Source organism: Paroedura picta, chromosome 11, assembly GCF_049243985.1.
Source record: "Paroedura picta isolate Pp20150507F chromosome 11, Ppicta_v3.0, whole genome shotgun sequence".
Classification (NCBI taxonomy): Eukaryota; Metazoa; Chordata; class Lepidosauria; order Squamata; family Gekkonidae; genus Paroedura; species Paroedura picta.
In genome coordinates this window covers 20,412,170-20,428,098 of record NC_135379.1, presented here as the reverse complement: position 1 = coordinate 20,428,098, position 15,929 = coordinate 20,412,170, and the positions used below count along the sequence as shown (strand labels likewise).

The 15,929-nt window shown below is 43.3% G+C and overlaps 2 protein-coding genes across 2 annotated transcripts; one reads left to right on the top strand and one right to left on the bottom strand.

The window, feature by feature from the left end:
• The first annotated feature begins 1,107 nt into the window (after positions 1–1,107).
• CLXN (calaxin) lies at positions 1,108–10,395 on the top strand. Its single transcript, XM_077302939.1, has 6 exons — positions 1,108–1,442; positions 2,660–2,815; positions 5,045–5,149; positions 8,413–8,564; positions 9,020–9,124; positions 10,015–10,395. Exons 1-6 carry the CDS (start codon positions 1,385–1,387, stop codon positions 10,063–10,065), a joined length of 627 nt encoding a protein of 208 aa, XP_077159054.1. The 5' UTR covers positions 1,108–1,384; the 3' UTR covers positions 10,066–10,395.
• RBM48 (RNA binding motif protein 48) lies at positions 10,316–15,926 on the bottom strand. Its single transcript, XM_077302934.1, has 5 exons — positions 15,642–15,926; positions 14,163–14,353; positions 13,804–13,949; positions 11,906–12,459; positions 10,316–10,508 (listed from the first exon to the last, which is right to left on the bottom strand). The coding sequence occupies exons 1-5, from the start codon at positions 15,774–15,776 to the stop codon at positions 10,416–10,418; spliced, it is 1,119 nt and encodes a 372-aa protein (XP_077159049.1). The 5' UTR covers positions 15,777–15,926; the 3' UTR covers positions 10,316–10,415.
• Between the last annotated feature and the right edge of the window lie 3 nt (positions 15,927–15,929).

The following is a 15,929-nucleotide window of genomic DNA, read 5'->3' as shown; positions in this document are numbered from 1 at the left end:
CAGATAGGTTAATGTTGCCATTACTGCATATTTAGCAAAATAAAATCAGAGTCCAGTAGCACCTTTAAGACCAACAAAGATTTATTCAAGGCATGAGCTTTCGAGTGCAAGCACCCTTCGTCAGACATATATTGCCTATTTAAATATTGCATATTTAGCAAGTTTATTTTCCCATTCTCCTAAACATGGAGAGACATCTGGTTTCCATTTTGACGTGTAAATATTTCTAGCCACTGTCACCATGTATTTGAATAGCTCCTCTAAAAATGTGTGTTCATTTGTCAGGCAGAACACCTAATAGCATGCTCTGCATTTTGGGGGCGTATTTCTCTCCATTGTCCTTTTGCTTTCTTACAAGTCCTCCCCGTATGAAAGAAGGTTCCTGGAGATCCCTTGGAAATACAACGGATCTCCAAACAATAAGGGATCCGTTTCCCTGGAGAAAACGGTTGGGACGGAAGGAGAACTCAATAGCATTATCCCCAGCTGTGGTCCCTCCACTTCCCCAACTGCATACTCCCCCGGCGATAAATATGAGGACTGAATCAGTGTGCTGGTGTTCAAACCAAATACTGAGCCCTTTCCTGAGGCTGGGCTGGACCTGTCTTCTGGGTCAGGCCCCATAGGCCAGGGGTAGTCAAACTGCAGCCCTCCAGATGTCCATGGACTACAATTCCCAGGAGCCCCTGCCAGCATTCGCTGGCAGGGGCTTCTGGGAATTGTAGTCCATGGACATCTGGAGGGCCGCAGTTTGACTACCCCTGCCATAGGCCCTGTCAGGGGGCGGCTGGAAGAATACGCCGTCCTGTTCCTCCTATACAGGCTTAACGTGGGCAGCTGAAGCTTTTCGTGGCATCGAGGGAAACCGCAGCTCCTCCTAAGCAAGCCTGTATTAAAAGGGCGCTTTTCTCTCATGAGGCAGTTGGCATCTCTCTCTCTCCGTCCTCTCTTCCCTTCTTTGAAGTGAAGCCGCCTTTTCTTCTCGGCTGAGTCTCCCCCGTTCTTCATTGTCCCATCCCGCCCCGCCCCGCTCTCGGGAGCGCCCTCACGGCGTTCTATGCTCGCCATGGCAACCAGAACCACCACCACCACCCCCCGCGCGACCTGCCTTTCTTCCTGGCCACGCCCCGTGCAAAGCGCCGGCTACACAGCCCCCCCCCCCTTCCCCACCCCAGAGCAGCTTCCAGTGGGCGGCTCGTGGACCGTCTCGCCTGGGGAGGGGCTGGGGGTGTCAAATGAACGAGAAAGCGCCGCGGTGAGCCCCCACCCCTCGCTTCTCCCTCCGCGGAAGTTGCGCGTCAGCCCTCCGGCCGGGCTGGCGGGAGTGCATCTCGGTTGCCGCGGCAGCCGCTTGGTCTGAGAGGCGGGGGAAGCGGCCGCGAAAATGAACAGGAAAAAGCTGCAGAAGCTGACCGACTCCTTGTGCAAATCTGCAAGACACTGTGAGTAGCAGGCAAGCCCCCCCCCCCCCCGCTCTCAGTCGCGCGCTCTCAACACCCGCCCCCTGCCCAATCCCTGCGGGGTTTCTCATTATTATCCCATCAGGAGTGTCCTTCCTTTCCCCATGTGCTCCTCACAGCAGCCCTGGGAGGAAGGTTAGCCCGTGTGGTTGCCCCCAGGTCACCCCAGAAGAAGAAGAGTTGGTTCTTATATACCACTTTTCTCTACCTGAAGGAAGCTCAAAGCGGCTTACAGTCGCCTTCCCTTTCCTCTCCCCACAACAGACACCCTGTGGGGTGGTCAGAACAATTTTATCAGTGCACTAAGGCCACCCAGCTGGCTGCATGTGGGGGAGCGCAGAATGGAACCTGGTTTGCCAGATTAGAAGTCAACACTCTTAACCACTACACCAAACTGGCTCCCAGCGACATTAAGGCAGGTGGGGATTTAAATCCAGGGTTTTGGGATCCTCATCTAACGCTATACACGGGTGGGGAAAACAGTCAGGGTTCTAGAGATGAAAATCCCTCTTGAATTCTCCAGGGGCCTTCTGACAGTTCCGGGATGAAAACAGGGCTGTGACTTAATGCCCTATTCTCAGGAACCCATAAGCTGCTTGGCTGTGAAGTGTTGCTCCCTCTGTTGTGTGCCATGCCCATTTCGTTTGACCCACCCGGATTTAAAAGCACAGTCCTTGTTTGAAGATAGGTTAGGAAAAGTGACCATGTTTTCCTATCGCACTTGGCCAAGGTGCCGGGACCTTCAGCAGAAGAGCTAGTGGCACTTTTTCTTGGACAAGAAAATATACGCATTACTGAAGATGGGGCTTTTTCTAGAGTAGCAATAGAGACTGGGTCTTGGACACTGAGCAATTTGCTAACCAAGTATGTACAAGTAATGTAATTTTATTTAATGCCGCTATGAATGAAAGATCCGTTGACTCTATAATAAAAGATGACACAAGTTTAAATAGATGGGTTTACGGGTATCCTGATTAAAGCAGAAGAGAACAAATTAAGAAAGTTTGTTTGAGATTATTTTCCTCCTTCTCAATTCACCTGTAACATAAACAGCAATTATTCTTGAAGCACGAGGAAAAGAGTACAAATGTATTAATAATTTATATAATTTATTAAAATTAAGGGACACGTCAAAGTTTAGGGTGCTCATTCATAGCATTGGCTTTTTAAAACTATTTTCCTGACTTCTCATTTTATAGTTAACAAATTTGAAGTGGAATGCCTCATAAAACTTTTCAACAACTTGGGAGTGGAGCCCAGTGAACGGCATGCAGTTGTTGGCTTAGATCGTAACTCCTTCCGAAATATCCTACATGTCACATTTGGAATGACAGACGACATGATTATGGATAGAGGTGAGGAGAAACTCATTTTTACAAATGTATAATTAAAATGTCCATTGCAAGGTATCTCTCACAGCAGGTTTAAAAACATGGGTCACCTTCAAGTCATTCAGAAATCTGCTAGATGGCCAGGTGCAAGCCTGCATTATCCTAGTGTTTCTTTACATATTTAATCAGTCATAATATATGTTACCGTATTTGCCAGCGTACAAGACGACTGGGCGTTAAGACGACCCCCCAACATTTCCCCGCAAAATATAGTTTGTTATATACCCGGCCCGCCCCTGCATCTCCCTGTGATTGGCACTAGTGCGCAAGTGCGCATGAGCGAGCTCTGCGTAGACAAGGGGCGGGCCGGAGCGCCGCTGCTTCCTGCCGAGCAGAATGGGCCAGTCATGCTGAAAAGGCTGGCACTCGTCTCGCTGCTGATACTTGCCGCAGCCACGCAGATGACCCGCCACGGCCGCACTGGATACTGCGCGATACTGGATGGTATGTAGAATTAGGTGGGCGAGCATCGGGAGGCCACTATGGGCAGCTATGTCTATCCCAACTGAAGTGTACCCAGCATATAGGATGATCCCCCACTTGGAGGCGTGTTTTTCAGGGGGGGGAAGTAGTCTTATACGCCAGCAAATACAGTATTTATTTGTTTCTAATCTTTGCATTGTTCTAATCCTATTGCATTGTTCATTAGCTTTCTCATGATATTTGATTGCATTGATTTACACAGTGTAGTGTGTTTTATATCTCTGTGCAAGAAGAGGAAGAGTTGGTTCTTATATGCCGCTTTTCTCTACCCGAAGGAGGCTCAAAGTGGCTTACAATTGCCTTCCCTTCCTCTCCCCACAACAGACACCCTGTGATAAGGTGAGGCTGAGAGAGCCCTGATATTACTGCTCGGTCAGAACAGTTTTATCAGTGCTGTGGCGAGCCCAAGGTCACCCAGCTGGCTGCAAGTGGGTGAGTGCAGAATCAAACCCGGCATGCCAGATTAGAAGTCCGCACTCCTAACCACTACACCAAACTGGCAAAAGGTGGATTAGAAATCAAGTAAATAATGTAATTTGTATCTACATTTATTTATGTGTAAAATAGTTCTACTAGCCATGCAGGTTGGTAAGCTACAATGAGGAAGGGGATTGCAGGCAAATTTGCTGCTACATACTTCTCTCAGCAGAACACACCTGATGGAAGAATCAGCACTGCCAAAGGAAGAGACAATGCTTATTTCACCCTCTCCTCACTGATCCATACAAACTTGCAGGTCTTGAAGTGCTCGCAGTCAACTTTCCTTGAACCCAAAATGGCTGCTGAGAAAGAGCAAATTGTGGGAAGATCATCTGAGACCACCAACATCTTCTGTTCATGGATGATTGGATCCCTGAAGCTGTTCTCCCCACAATGATGTCAAATTGTTTCAGCATTATAGCTGGGATGCAAAGTGTTATTTTATGCATGCTCAGAGTTTTGACACTTTTTGAACAACAGAACCTCATGCCAGCTCACAAACCGCTTTTGAAAGTCTCATTCATTTCAACAATAGTTTGCCATGTGTCAGGAGGGTGACCCTGCTGTTTGAGAGTTACAAGCCTAACAAGGATGTGGGTAAACATTCATTGCACTGCTCTCTAGATTCTGATATGTGTATGAAGAATTATTTGGAATTTTCTGTAAAGTTGGCTGGTAAAGAATGGCCTTAAAATTCTTTTCTGGACATGTTCTTGATGTCAACAAGTGATCAGAATATTAATATAGTGAAAAACTTAGCACAGCAGTAATTTAATTACTGACTGTGTAGCCAGAATTTAACTGAGCAATGAGATATACCAGGTTCCTGTATTTGTATTTACTTTGATTTAGGATAATGTACACAGAATTACACGAAGTATTAATTATACTATAGCTAAGTCAGTTAATGAGCCTCTTGTGGCGCAGAGTGGTAAGGCAGCCGTCTGAAAGCTTTGCCCATGAGGCTGGGAGTTCAATCCCAGCAGCTGGCTCAAGGTTGACTCAGCCTTCCATCCTTCCGAGGTCGGTAAAATGAGTACCCAGCTTGCTGGGGGGTAAACGGTAATGACTGGGGAAGGCACTGGCAAACCACCCCGTATTGAGTCGGCCATGAAAACGCTAGAGGGCGTCACCCCAAGGGTCAGACATGACTCGGTGCTTGCACAGGGGATACCTTTACCTTTACCTTAAGTCAGTTTAATACATAAAGGCACCTCCTTCTACTTTCAGTGTTCCGTGCTTTTGACAAGGACAATGACAGTTGTGTCAGCGTTACAGAATGGGTAGAAGGCTTATCGATATTTCTTCGTGGGACATTGGAAGAAAAAATTAAATGTGAGTTTCTTGTATCACAAAGCAGGTTTATCCCTGTCTTAGATCTAGGGCAATTATTTTATTTGAATGGAAAGTAGAATATACTAAAAACAAATAGCTATGAGATACTACAATATAATTTACAATACAGAAGAGCAATGATTAAACTAAGACAAAAATTGTGAGCAATTTAAATGACAAGGATATTGTTAAAACTACAGGACCACATTAGTTTAAAAAACTCAACTGAGATCTTTCACCACTTGTTTAAACTGTTGTGGACAAAGATAAAAGGCATGTCTTCCATTGTTCCATAGGTTACACTTGAGAGTTCACAGCTGGATATGTGATCTGGTGTTTTAAAAAGCATCATGCATTGTAGGTACCATCTGTGGCTTGAGAACCGAAACTATTTTATTATTTAATAGCCCACCTTTTCTCCTGAGACGCAAGGCCAATTACAGTGTTAAATTAATGCAATCAACGGAGTGGGGCATCTGATCTGATAAATGATAAGACTTAAAGAATCTGAAAGAAAATACAATATATTAGACATAGTATGTTAAAGAATCCATACATTAATGTCACCTAAATATAATAGCAAGGTGGTAAGAATAGGATAATTTGTACTATACCCAGTGCTATAGTTCATAGTCCTGTTTGCTTTATAAAAGCACCTTCCTGGGTCATTTTGTATTAATACAGCTCTTTTCCTTTATAAAACTGTCCTCCTGAACTATTCTGTTTACAGTTTGCAGAATAACAGAAGCATGGGAGTTTTCCTGGCCACCTCTGGCAAGTCATTCCACAAGATAGGGGCCACAACAGAAAATGCACATAAACTGCTGATTGTTGATCTTACCCCTTTGCAGGGCAGAACACCCTGCTCAAATGAGTATTGCAGTGGGGCATGCTAGGAGAGATATGAAGGACTAAGACCATTTGAGTTTTGTGTCTGATAGGCAGCATCTTGAATTGAAGCCAGTAAAGTGACTGCAGAATGGATGTCATATACATGCTCTGGTTAGTTTCCGATAACAACCAAGCCACATCATTGTGTACCAATTGGAGTCTCTGAGTTATCTCCAAGGGGCAGATCCAGACAGAGTGCATTACAGTAGCGATCCCCAACCTGTGGGCGGACCACATATGGTCCTTTGACTAATTGGAGGTGGGCCCCGAAGGACGCCTTCTCCCCCCCCCCCCCCAGCCCTTTACAACACACTTCATTGTTGTGGCATGTCTGTATCTTATTTTGAAGGGATGTTTAAACATTACCATAGCGATCAGAGAGCGCTAGGGCAGTGGTTGAGAGTAGAGGAGTAAACTACCCCCCCACACACCGGGCCTCAGTAAAAGGCGTTGGGTGGTCCCCGGTGATAAAAAGGTTGGGGACCACTGCATTACAGTAATCCAGTATCAGTGTTACTGTGGCATAAATCCATGTGGCCAATTGGCTGAATTAAGGTAACTTTATCTAGCTAGAGTTCAGTTTTAATTTATTTACTTTTAGTCAGGCCTTGACAAATCTTTGGCTCTAGGCAGAGTAATTTTTCATTCTTTGGGAATTTGTCATTTAATGACCTATCTTCTATGTTGACTTTAATCTATTGTTAATTTTAATTGTATGTAAACCACCCTGAGCCATGATGGAAGGGCAGTATAGAAATGTAATACATTATTATTATAAACATGATCCTCAACTCTTGTTTTGCATGTTATTAAAACTATGACAGTATTATGTTATACTAGTAAAAAAGCCCATTGTATTCCAAATACAATGGGCCCTAGCAGGGGGGGGGAGAGCGAGGGACTGGCGAGGGCAGGGTGAGGAAAGGTAGCTTACCGGTGAGAGGGCTGTAGCGACGTCGGGCAGCTACTTCGCGGCGGGCAGCTCCTTGGGTGGCTCCTTCTCGGCGGGCAGCTCCTTTGCGGCGGGCAGCTCCTTCGGCGGGCGGCTCCCTGGTGCGGTCTTCTTGCCGGCGGCCATCTTCTTGTGCCGGCGATGCGTTTTTAGAGGCCGGGGGCTCCCTGGGTGGCGGCTTGAATCGGCGAGAGGCCGCGCGGCCCGATGCGTGGGCGTGGCCCCCGCGGGGGCAGCCCCCACGGGCGCGGCCCGATGCCCTGCCGGTCCCCAGCCTAATAAAGGTTGGGGACCACTGGCTTAGAGGTTCTTAGAGGCCGGCGGGCTTGGAGCAACTGCGAGCTGCGCTACGCGCGGCTCGCAGTTGCTCCGGCAAGGAATCGGAGGGACCAATCGGCAGGCGCTTCGCGCCTGCCGATTGGTCCCTCCGATAGTCTGTCATGAGGAAGGGGCCAATCGGCACCCTTCCTCATCCCGGACACAGCCCGCCTTCCAAGGGCTTACTGTTTTATTTAGTCCGTGGCGCCCGCGGCGCCACGGGCGGTGTGAAGATAAACAAAAAGATAATCTCTAACTATAGCCTCACTTCTCTCCAATTTCTTGTACTCCATTACTGCTTTAAAAAACTCCACTTAATTAAACATTGGAGCCGATACAGAAGAAATGAATTCACCCTCCACCATATCATGGTGTAATGTTAAGTTGTCCCAAGCAACAAGAACTTTGTGCACTTTTATTTTTATGTCAATCAACAAAACATTCCCATTCAAAATGATAGATTGCTTGGGGCTGTGGATGACATTTCTAGACAACCTGGAATTGTCAAATCTCATCCATTTAACCCCGGGTGTCAGGCAGTGGCTTCAGCTGTCTACTACATCCATAGACGTGAAGAGAGGTACAGATACATGCCTTTAGATAAGAATCAGAAAAAGTTCAATGCAATCAGTAAATATTCCTTGTTTCTTTTCCTTAACAAGCATCTAATGTGTATTTCTCCAGACTAAGTTCAGGATCCATTGCTTTTCTTTACTGAGGAAGTGTATCTCTTTTGAAGTGTCCCCTTAAATATTTATTCCCAGGGATGTATTGTTTTGGGTGAACAGTTGTAGGGTTCTGTTTGTGGAGACACATCTTTTAAATGGGAGATGGCTGGTTCCACAACAATGAACACCAAGCAGAGTTCTCACTGAGAGAAAAAAGGTGCACGTGAATACAGATTAGTCAAATCATATAGAAAAATACACACTTGAATTATGATTATACAGTAACTTAAAGCCCCAGAAAATGCTCGTAGGTATATTATCATGTGGCATACTTTGTTTCTTTTATACATAATTGAGCAACATCTATTCTATGTAGTACTTGATTATCTGAAAAGTGCTTGTTCATAACATTAAATAAGTTATGCTTTCCAAAGACTGTTTTGATGTCTATGACCTGAACGGCGATGGATACATTTCACGGGAGGAAATGTTTCATATGCTGAAGAACAGTCTTCTGAAACAACCATCAGAAGAAGATCCAGATGAAGGAATTAAAGATTTAGTAGAAATAACTTTGAAGAAAATGGTAAGCAACATAATTTCAAGAGACGTTTCTCAGATGTATACGATATTCTTTGCTCATATCTAATCTTAACTTCAAATTGGAAGATTTATGTACAATTATACACAAATCTACAAATTTGTTTTTATATAGGAAAATAAAGCTCTCACTCCAAGAATAACTAAAAATATAATTAAGATAATTTCTAATTGTACTAATAGGCAATAGCATAATTAGAATGACAGATCAAGAATACTTTTAAAGGACAAGGAAAATCATGAGTCCAATACAGCAGGGATGTAATGTTTTGTGTGAACCGTTTTAAGTTTGGTTTTGGAGATGCATCATAATGGATTAACAATTCCACAGCTAGTATGGGAAAAAAACAATATCCTAAACAAATATTTAATTATTCAGTTATACTAGCACACTGATGGTAGCAACTAAAATGGATAAGAATGCCTACTCTCCTTTTGTAGGATTATGACCACGATGGCAAACTGTCTTATGCGGATTTTGAAAGAGCTGTAAGAGAAGAAAATCTCCTTTTAGAAGCATTTGGGCCATGTTTGCCTGACATGAAGGTATATATGCAATCTGTATCAGTACACAGAACTGCATAGTAAACCAGGATATATCAGCTCTAATAAAATATGGCAATGCAGTAAAATCCTATGCATGTTTACTCAGCTGTAAGCCTCACTGGATTACATGGGAATTATTAATCTATGTAGAACTTCAGCATTTGCTCAATATGTTAAGATGTACTTGCTCATAGCATTTCCAATCACATTATTAAGAAAGTATATTGCACTGAAATAAAAATTGTCCACTTTTAATTAAGTGGGCTTTTGCTAGCCTAAATAAATCCTTATATATAGCAGTGGCATCAAGCCCACTTCTGCAAAATGTTGTACATTTAAAAATGCTGCAATCTCTCTATTTGGATTCCATTGGTATGTCATTTAGTGATGAGACGCCAGAGAACTATACATCAGAATACAACAGAAGGTATAAAATGACAAATTAGTATCCAAAAGTACAGCACAACTAGGGCTGCATGCCCTAGGGGAGGGGTAGTCAAACTGTGGCCCTCCAGATGTCCATGGACTACAATTCCCATGAGCCCCTGCCAGCGAATGCTGCGGTTTGGAGGGCTGCGGTTTGACTACCCCTGCCCTAGGGGGACATACAAATGTCCCCTCTGAAGTATCATACAGCTAACAGTTTGGGGAACTGATGGAATTCTCAAACCAGGTTGTAATGTAAAGGTTGGGGGATGACCTATTAAGTCCAACTGGAAGTCCTTGTAGGCAAAAGTAGATTCCTGGATCTCAATCAAAATAAAGAGGGGTAGAAAAGGGGAAAGATAGTATGTATTCTTCTGACTTCAAACTTGCATAATGTACTACAGAAGACTAAGCTTCTTTAATTACACAACAGATATGTTCAAACATAATGTTTTCTTTTACAGTGTGGGATGGCATTTGAAACACAAGCATTTCAAGATTCTTCAGATTTGTAGCTGTGCAAAATACAATATGTAAATGATTATGGAAAGGACACTACTATCATTTAAGTCAGGAAGGCAAGTCATATGTTGCCTACCAAAATTTAAAATGCCTTGGTCTTAGGAAACTTCTTTATGCAAGGTAAGAAATACTGAGAAATGTTTAGATATTCCTGTTCCCCTGTGAAGTCAGTCATTTGTAAACACTTCAAAAATAATGAGACAACAAATTTCGCAACAGAATGCAGCATAATGAATAGGCAAATAAAATACAAAAAGAATTTTAATGTTGCAAAATCTGTATTGCATTTGCGTACTGTCAAAACAATATATTTTAAGTATACAGGAGATGCAACTAGTCGTATTTATATTCGTCGTCTTTGTTTCACAGTTGGCTTTGTTGGACTATTCAATGAAATTTCCCCAGAGTGTTCTGAAACTTGAACAGGAAGCGTAACCTAGTTTGAAAAGAGAAGTCTTATCTTAGTATTGTTGGACACTTTCATTCCACTATTGTAGATCTTTCAGACTAATGGTGATCAAATAATTGGAAAAAATGGACCATGCGGAGACAGCCTGCCTCAATACATTCTCCGTGGATCAATCGGTACCGGGCCTCGGCTCCTCCTTGTCCTCCTCCCGAGCTGCTGCCTCGGGGGCTTCCCTGCCATTCTGCTGCCTGCTCACCATTGGTGCTCTCCAGCGGCCACCATGGCTGGGGCTCCCCCTCGGCGTGGCACTGCGCAGCTGCTGCTGGCAGTGCCCCTCAGCGGGAAGTCAGGGGCGCCGGTGGGAAAGCAAGTGGAGCAGGGGCTCAGGTGGCAGCGACGTCCCTCGGCAAAAGACTACCCCACCCCCTGGGCCTCAGTAAAATTGTCAAGCGTTGACCGGTCCCTGGTGATAAAAAGGTTGGGGACCACTGCTCTAAGCAACTTGCCAGCAAATCATACACACATTCATTTTATCTTCTGATCACCATCCCTTCTCTTTAACTACAGTGCTACTACATATCTTCAAGTTTAATTTGCTTCCTAGCTAGCTTGGAACTACAAAGCATTAAGTGGCAACATCAAGTAGGGAAATTGACACCTGATACCATGGAGGGGCCCTCACTGAGGTGGATTTGGCTAAGAGGCAATAACTAATATGGACAGAAAATGGCAAGGCATTTATACTTTCTATACAGAGGGAGTAATCTGAAAGCTTACTTCATAGGATACATTTCTATACTTAAAGTAGACTTTTAAATAATTATTATATAATGTACAGCATCTGCATGATAAAGTATCTGCAATGCACACAACTAAACACTGTTTAATCACTAGTGCTATGTACATTTTGTACCAAGGAATCTGTTTCTAACATGATGTAGAGGCTCTATGTACTGCAGTCCACAACTCATTTCTGTACAAATTCACTTCCACCAAAATCAAGAGGAATTGCTTCCAAACAAATGTACACATGAGTAATGGGGCAAGTATTCTACAATATACACATTAGTTTACACTTAGGCTCAAAGGAATAATTTCAATTTTCTGTTTTTGGAGAGGCTACTATTAATCACTCAAAGGAGTTTGCACTTAATTGTAAATACTCATTTCTGATTACTGCTTAGTGAATCTTCAGCCTAAGTAATAAACACTAAACTAGAAATCTAATGATCGGTTTTAGAGAGATCTGGTATTTTACAATATTAAACATAAGACTACAAAACAGGAATGTATGCATGCTACTGCATCACTTTCCCTCCATGAAAGTGCTGTTTTATCACTCCTGAAAAATCAGTTTTATCTCATCCAACAATTATCTGTCAACATATTTTGAAGACAATGAAGGAGAGTACCACATAACATACCTCCTTAAGTTTATTCCTAATTAAGCTTGCAGAGGTGTTCAGTGATTCATCATCCATATCAAGTTTAGGTGGTTCTGGTAGCCTTGGACCAATCATTATTTCTGTATTATCAGTGTCTTTTCCAATAAGGGCAAATTTGTTGCCTTCATCTCGTCGTCTTTTTCGTTCCTGTAGCTGAGTTGTTCGAGGCATAAATCTGCTGAGTCCACTATCAGAGGCAAATCTTTGTTGGAAGGTGCAGTGAGCTGCTCTGCTCTGTATTCCCTGTTGCACACTCTGAGGCATCAGTGTCCTCTGACTACAGTACTCAGATGTTTCTGAACAATCACTAGCATACTGAGGTGCTGGCAATGTATTCTGACAGCACTCTTCTGAAGCAGAGGCGGCATTGTTCAGTGGCAATTTAAAACAGGCTGACTGCCCAGAATCACAGATATGTGCAGGTAGATTCCAGTTATTAGTAGGTCGTTCGGATACATGAAATCCAGGCGCATCTGGCTGAAAACTTGTTTGAAACCGTGTATTCAGATTCTGTTTCTTCACTTGTAACTGATCTTAAAAACAGTAGTATAAACATTTAGTACACCTAATTTTAACCAAGAATCTTATATTGTACAGACAGATTAGAAGAAGAAGAGTTGGTTCTTATATGCCACTACCTGAAGGACGCTCAAAGCGGCTTATAGTCGCCTTCCCTTTCCTCTCCCCACAACAGACACCCTGTGAGGTTGGTGAGGCTGAGAGAGCCCTGATATCACTGCTCAGTCAGAACAGCTTTATCAGTGCAGTGGCGAGCCCAAGGTCACCCAGCTGGCTGCATGTGGGGAAGTGCAGAATCGAACTCGGCATGCCAGATTAGAAGTCTGCACTCCTAACCACATTACATTAAAATAGTCTTTAAGACTGGCCTTAGTGGTATTCCAAAATCAATTTTCTTATTCTTACATTTGATGTTCTTTGCCCACTTTGAAACTACTGGAGACCTAGCAGAGACTAACCCATTAATTTGGATCACAGCAAAAGTATGGCCTCTGATCCTATCGCTGTATACCATCCCAAAGGCTTTTTAAATGGAGGCAGAGTCCCAAATTATCCAAATCTAAAGGATGACATCAGAGCTGGAGGAATGTGTGCCATGATGTGTTCATTCCCCAAACCTCTTCCTTGAATTCTCCCATACAGCACTGAGAGGGGGTGAGATGTGGGGGACAGCAGAAAGGGTGTTGCTCAATACTATTGCACAGCTACACGGAAGGGAAGATTATTTCCTTACCATTTCTTAACTGGAGTGTTCCCCACGGATAAGGAAATCTTTATTCTATCTACAGACCATATTTCTCCCTTCCTGATTTTTTAAATTTAGAAATCCGTCATGGTTAATAGCCTAATAGGACTGGTCCATACAACCACTGCAACAATTTAGGGTTCTGCAAACCTATGGGTGCTTCAGGGTTGTAAAATAAATAAGAAGAACGGGATATTAAAACATTTCAAATATAGTATGAGTAGCATCTGACCATGCATAGACCATCACACACACACACACACACAAAAATCCTAGCAAAGTTCAGGCAGTATTTCAGGTTACCATAAAAAAACAAAGGTGGCCATAAAAATATGATAGTAGGCAAACAAGGAAAGCCAAGCGAAAACTAGAGGGAAGGGGAAACAGACAAATGGGATTTCCTTCCTTTTACACATATCTTTACATATTCTTTTCTTACAAAAACAAATCTAACAGCCATCTCAGGAATCTCTGGCACTGGTAATGGTTTTTGATCCTATTTTATCCTTGCAGTCCATCACATTGCAGAACATAATGTGGAAGGAAATTAAGTAACAAACTACTTACAATGAACCTTATTTTTAAAAATGTATATATTTTTAAAATTACCAACCTTTGCAATTCGTTACTTTTGCTATATACTTCCGTCGATCTTGTAGTTTTTCTCTGGTCTCCTGTACAGTCTCAAATTCTGGGGCATAACACACGTGCAGCAAGCTACCAAAGAAACTCCGCTCATCTAATTTTCTCTTAGCTACCCTAGCAAAGAAAAAGTTACAATAACCAAATTTGCTGCAGATACCACATTAAATATTTCCTACAGTTTCTTTTCATGCATATCTACTTCAGTTATAACATTAAGAAAATCACATCATATAGAACAAATAATTAGAATTTTAATAGTTCAACATTAAACCATTAAGGAATGGGAGAAAAATGCAAATAAGTCAGCATAGGTGACATAATGAATACCTTGCACTCTGTATCTTTTGAAACTTGATCAAATAAACTTCTGTAAATTCTTCTGATGGGTAATCATCTAATGGATTATATTCTTCGATGGTGCCATATAATGCAAACAGCTCAACTAATTCCTTCATTACACCCAAGGCTGGGACACCTTGAATCAACAGGTATCGAGACTCTAAGTTGATAGTATACACCTGGAAAAAAATGTTTATTTTGTAACAGTAAGTATTTACTACTTGGTTGTTAAAAGGTTCTCATTCAATGTTATACCACTTGAAACCAGTTTATATAGACATGGTATAAACAACTGTAGCATAAAACAACTCGTACAAATTTGCTTAATGTAATTATTTAGATGTTAAAGCACAAATGCCATCTGTGCCCAAATACCACTACTGAACATGTCAATTATATATGGCCAAGTACAGCAACCTTGTGCTGGTCAATGCAATTAATTCTTTGTAGAAGTTACCTCAGCAGGAAGCAAGGTGGCAGCAAATCTGGGATTTTCACAAGAACCAGGTTAACTGGTCTTGTTAGATATGTTTCAGTCTCAAAACAATTCAGCCGGTTGTACTGGGGCTTATAAAAGCCCCCATTCCCATGTGAGTTTTCTCAGGTGTCTAAAAACCTGGCTGACTACAAGGAAATAAAGAAAGTGTTCTCACTTTTCATAATCCAGGCCATGTAGTCTAAGTAAACAGATTAGATTCTTATGGCACAGCAGCATTTAGACCATATTCCAAGACAAGAATCTAGGATTTTCATTTAAGTATGCATATTCCCTGCCTGGATACACCTGCATTTCTCTCCTTGATTTTACTATACCTGACATGCAGCAACCTCCAGATTACCAAGCAAAGGGCAAGTCTTCCACTACACCTGCTTACCCTTGATTGTTCTAACTGGAAGTCCCAATGGTTAACAGTGCAACACGCCATCCACTGAAAGGCAAAACTTCCCCACCAGCAGTCTTTGGTACTCGGCGTCCTACGCTCTGATACTGAGCCACCAAGCCTCATTACACATCTTTATGTACACTCACAAAAAGCTTCTCCAGCCTGTCAACCATATCATATGGCTGCATTTGGATGTTGTGACACTGTTTACTAATTTAACAGGGTTAACTTTTGCGTATATATTCCCACTGCCATGATGGACAGTTCATAGTCTGAGGAAGAGTGCTTGCACTCGGAAGCTCACACCTTGAATAAACCCTTGTTGGTCTTAAAGGTGCCACTGGACTCTGCTTTTGTTACGTAAAGCAGGGGTAGTCAACCTGTGGTCCTCCAGATGTCCATGGACTACAATTCCCATGAGCCCCTGCCAGCGTGCTGGCAGGGGCTCATGGGAATTGTAGTCCATGGACATCTGGAGGACCACAGGTTGACTACCCCTGCCGTAAGGCTCCTGCTGGTCTTTGCTCTCCAAGAAGGGGGAAAAAAAGGAAGGCAACACTCGTAACGCTTCCTCTCCCTTTACCTTCACAGCGCGAGGTCTCCGCCCTTCGCGATACTTGGCCCGCGAAGCGCAGACCGCCCGCTGCGCATGATGCTGGTAGACGCCTCCGACTTCGCCCCCTTCGCCACCCCCGGTAGGCGCCGCCGCCGCCGCCATCTTTGCTTGCCGTCGCCTTAACGGCGTCCCGCCACTCCCGCTTCCGCCTCACGTCAGCCAATCACATGGAGCTGGACTGTACGGCCGCTCTCCCATTGGCGCGGCTCTGTGACGAAAGGAAACCAGAAGCTGGCCGGGAAGCAACGCCGAGCC

Bases quoted from the DNA above. Each gene is read 5' to 3' on its own strand.
- CLXN (XM_077302939.1), top strand. From the start codon at position 1,385: ATGAACAGGAAAAAGCTGCAGAAGCTGACCGACTCCTTGTGCAAATCT. The intron at 1,443-2,659 runs GTGAGTAGCAGG...CTCATTTTATAG, and splicing joins GTGCAAATCTGCAAGACACT to TTAACAAATTTGAAGTGGAA. The intron at 8,565-9,019 runs GTAAGCAACATA...CTCCTTTTGTAG, and splicing joins AAATAACTTTGAAGAAAATG to GATTATGACCACGATGGCAA.
- RBM48 (XM_077302934.1), bottom strand. From the start codon at position 15,776: ATGGCGGCGGCGGCGGCGCCTACCGGGGGTGGCGAAGGGGGCGAAGTC. The intron at 14,354-15,641 runs GTAAAGGGAGAG...ATTTTTTTCCAG, and splicing joins GGAGACCTCGCGCTGTGAAG to GTGTATACTATCAACTTAGA. The intron at 12,460-13,803 runs GTTGGTAATTTT...ACTGTTTTTAAG, and splicing joins AAAAGTAACGAATTGCAAAG to ATCAGTTACAAGTGAAGAAA.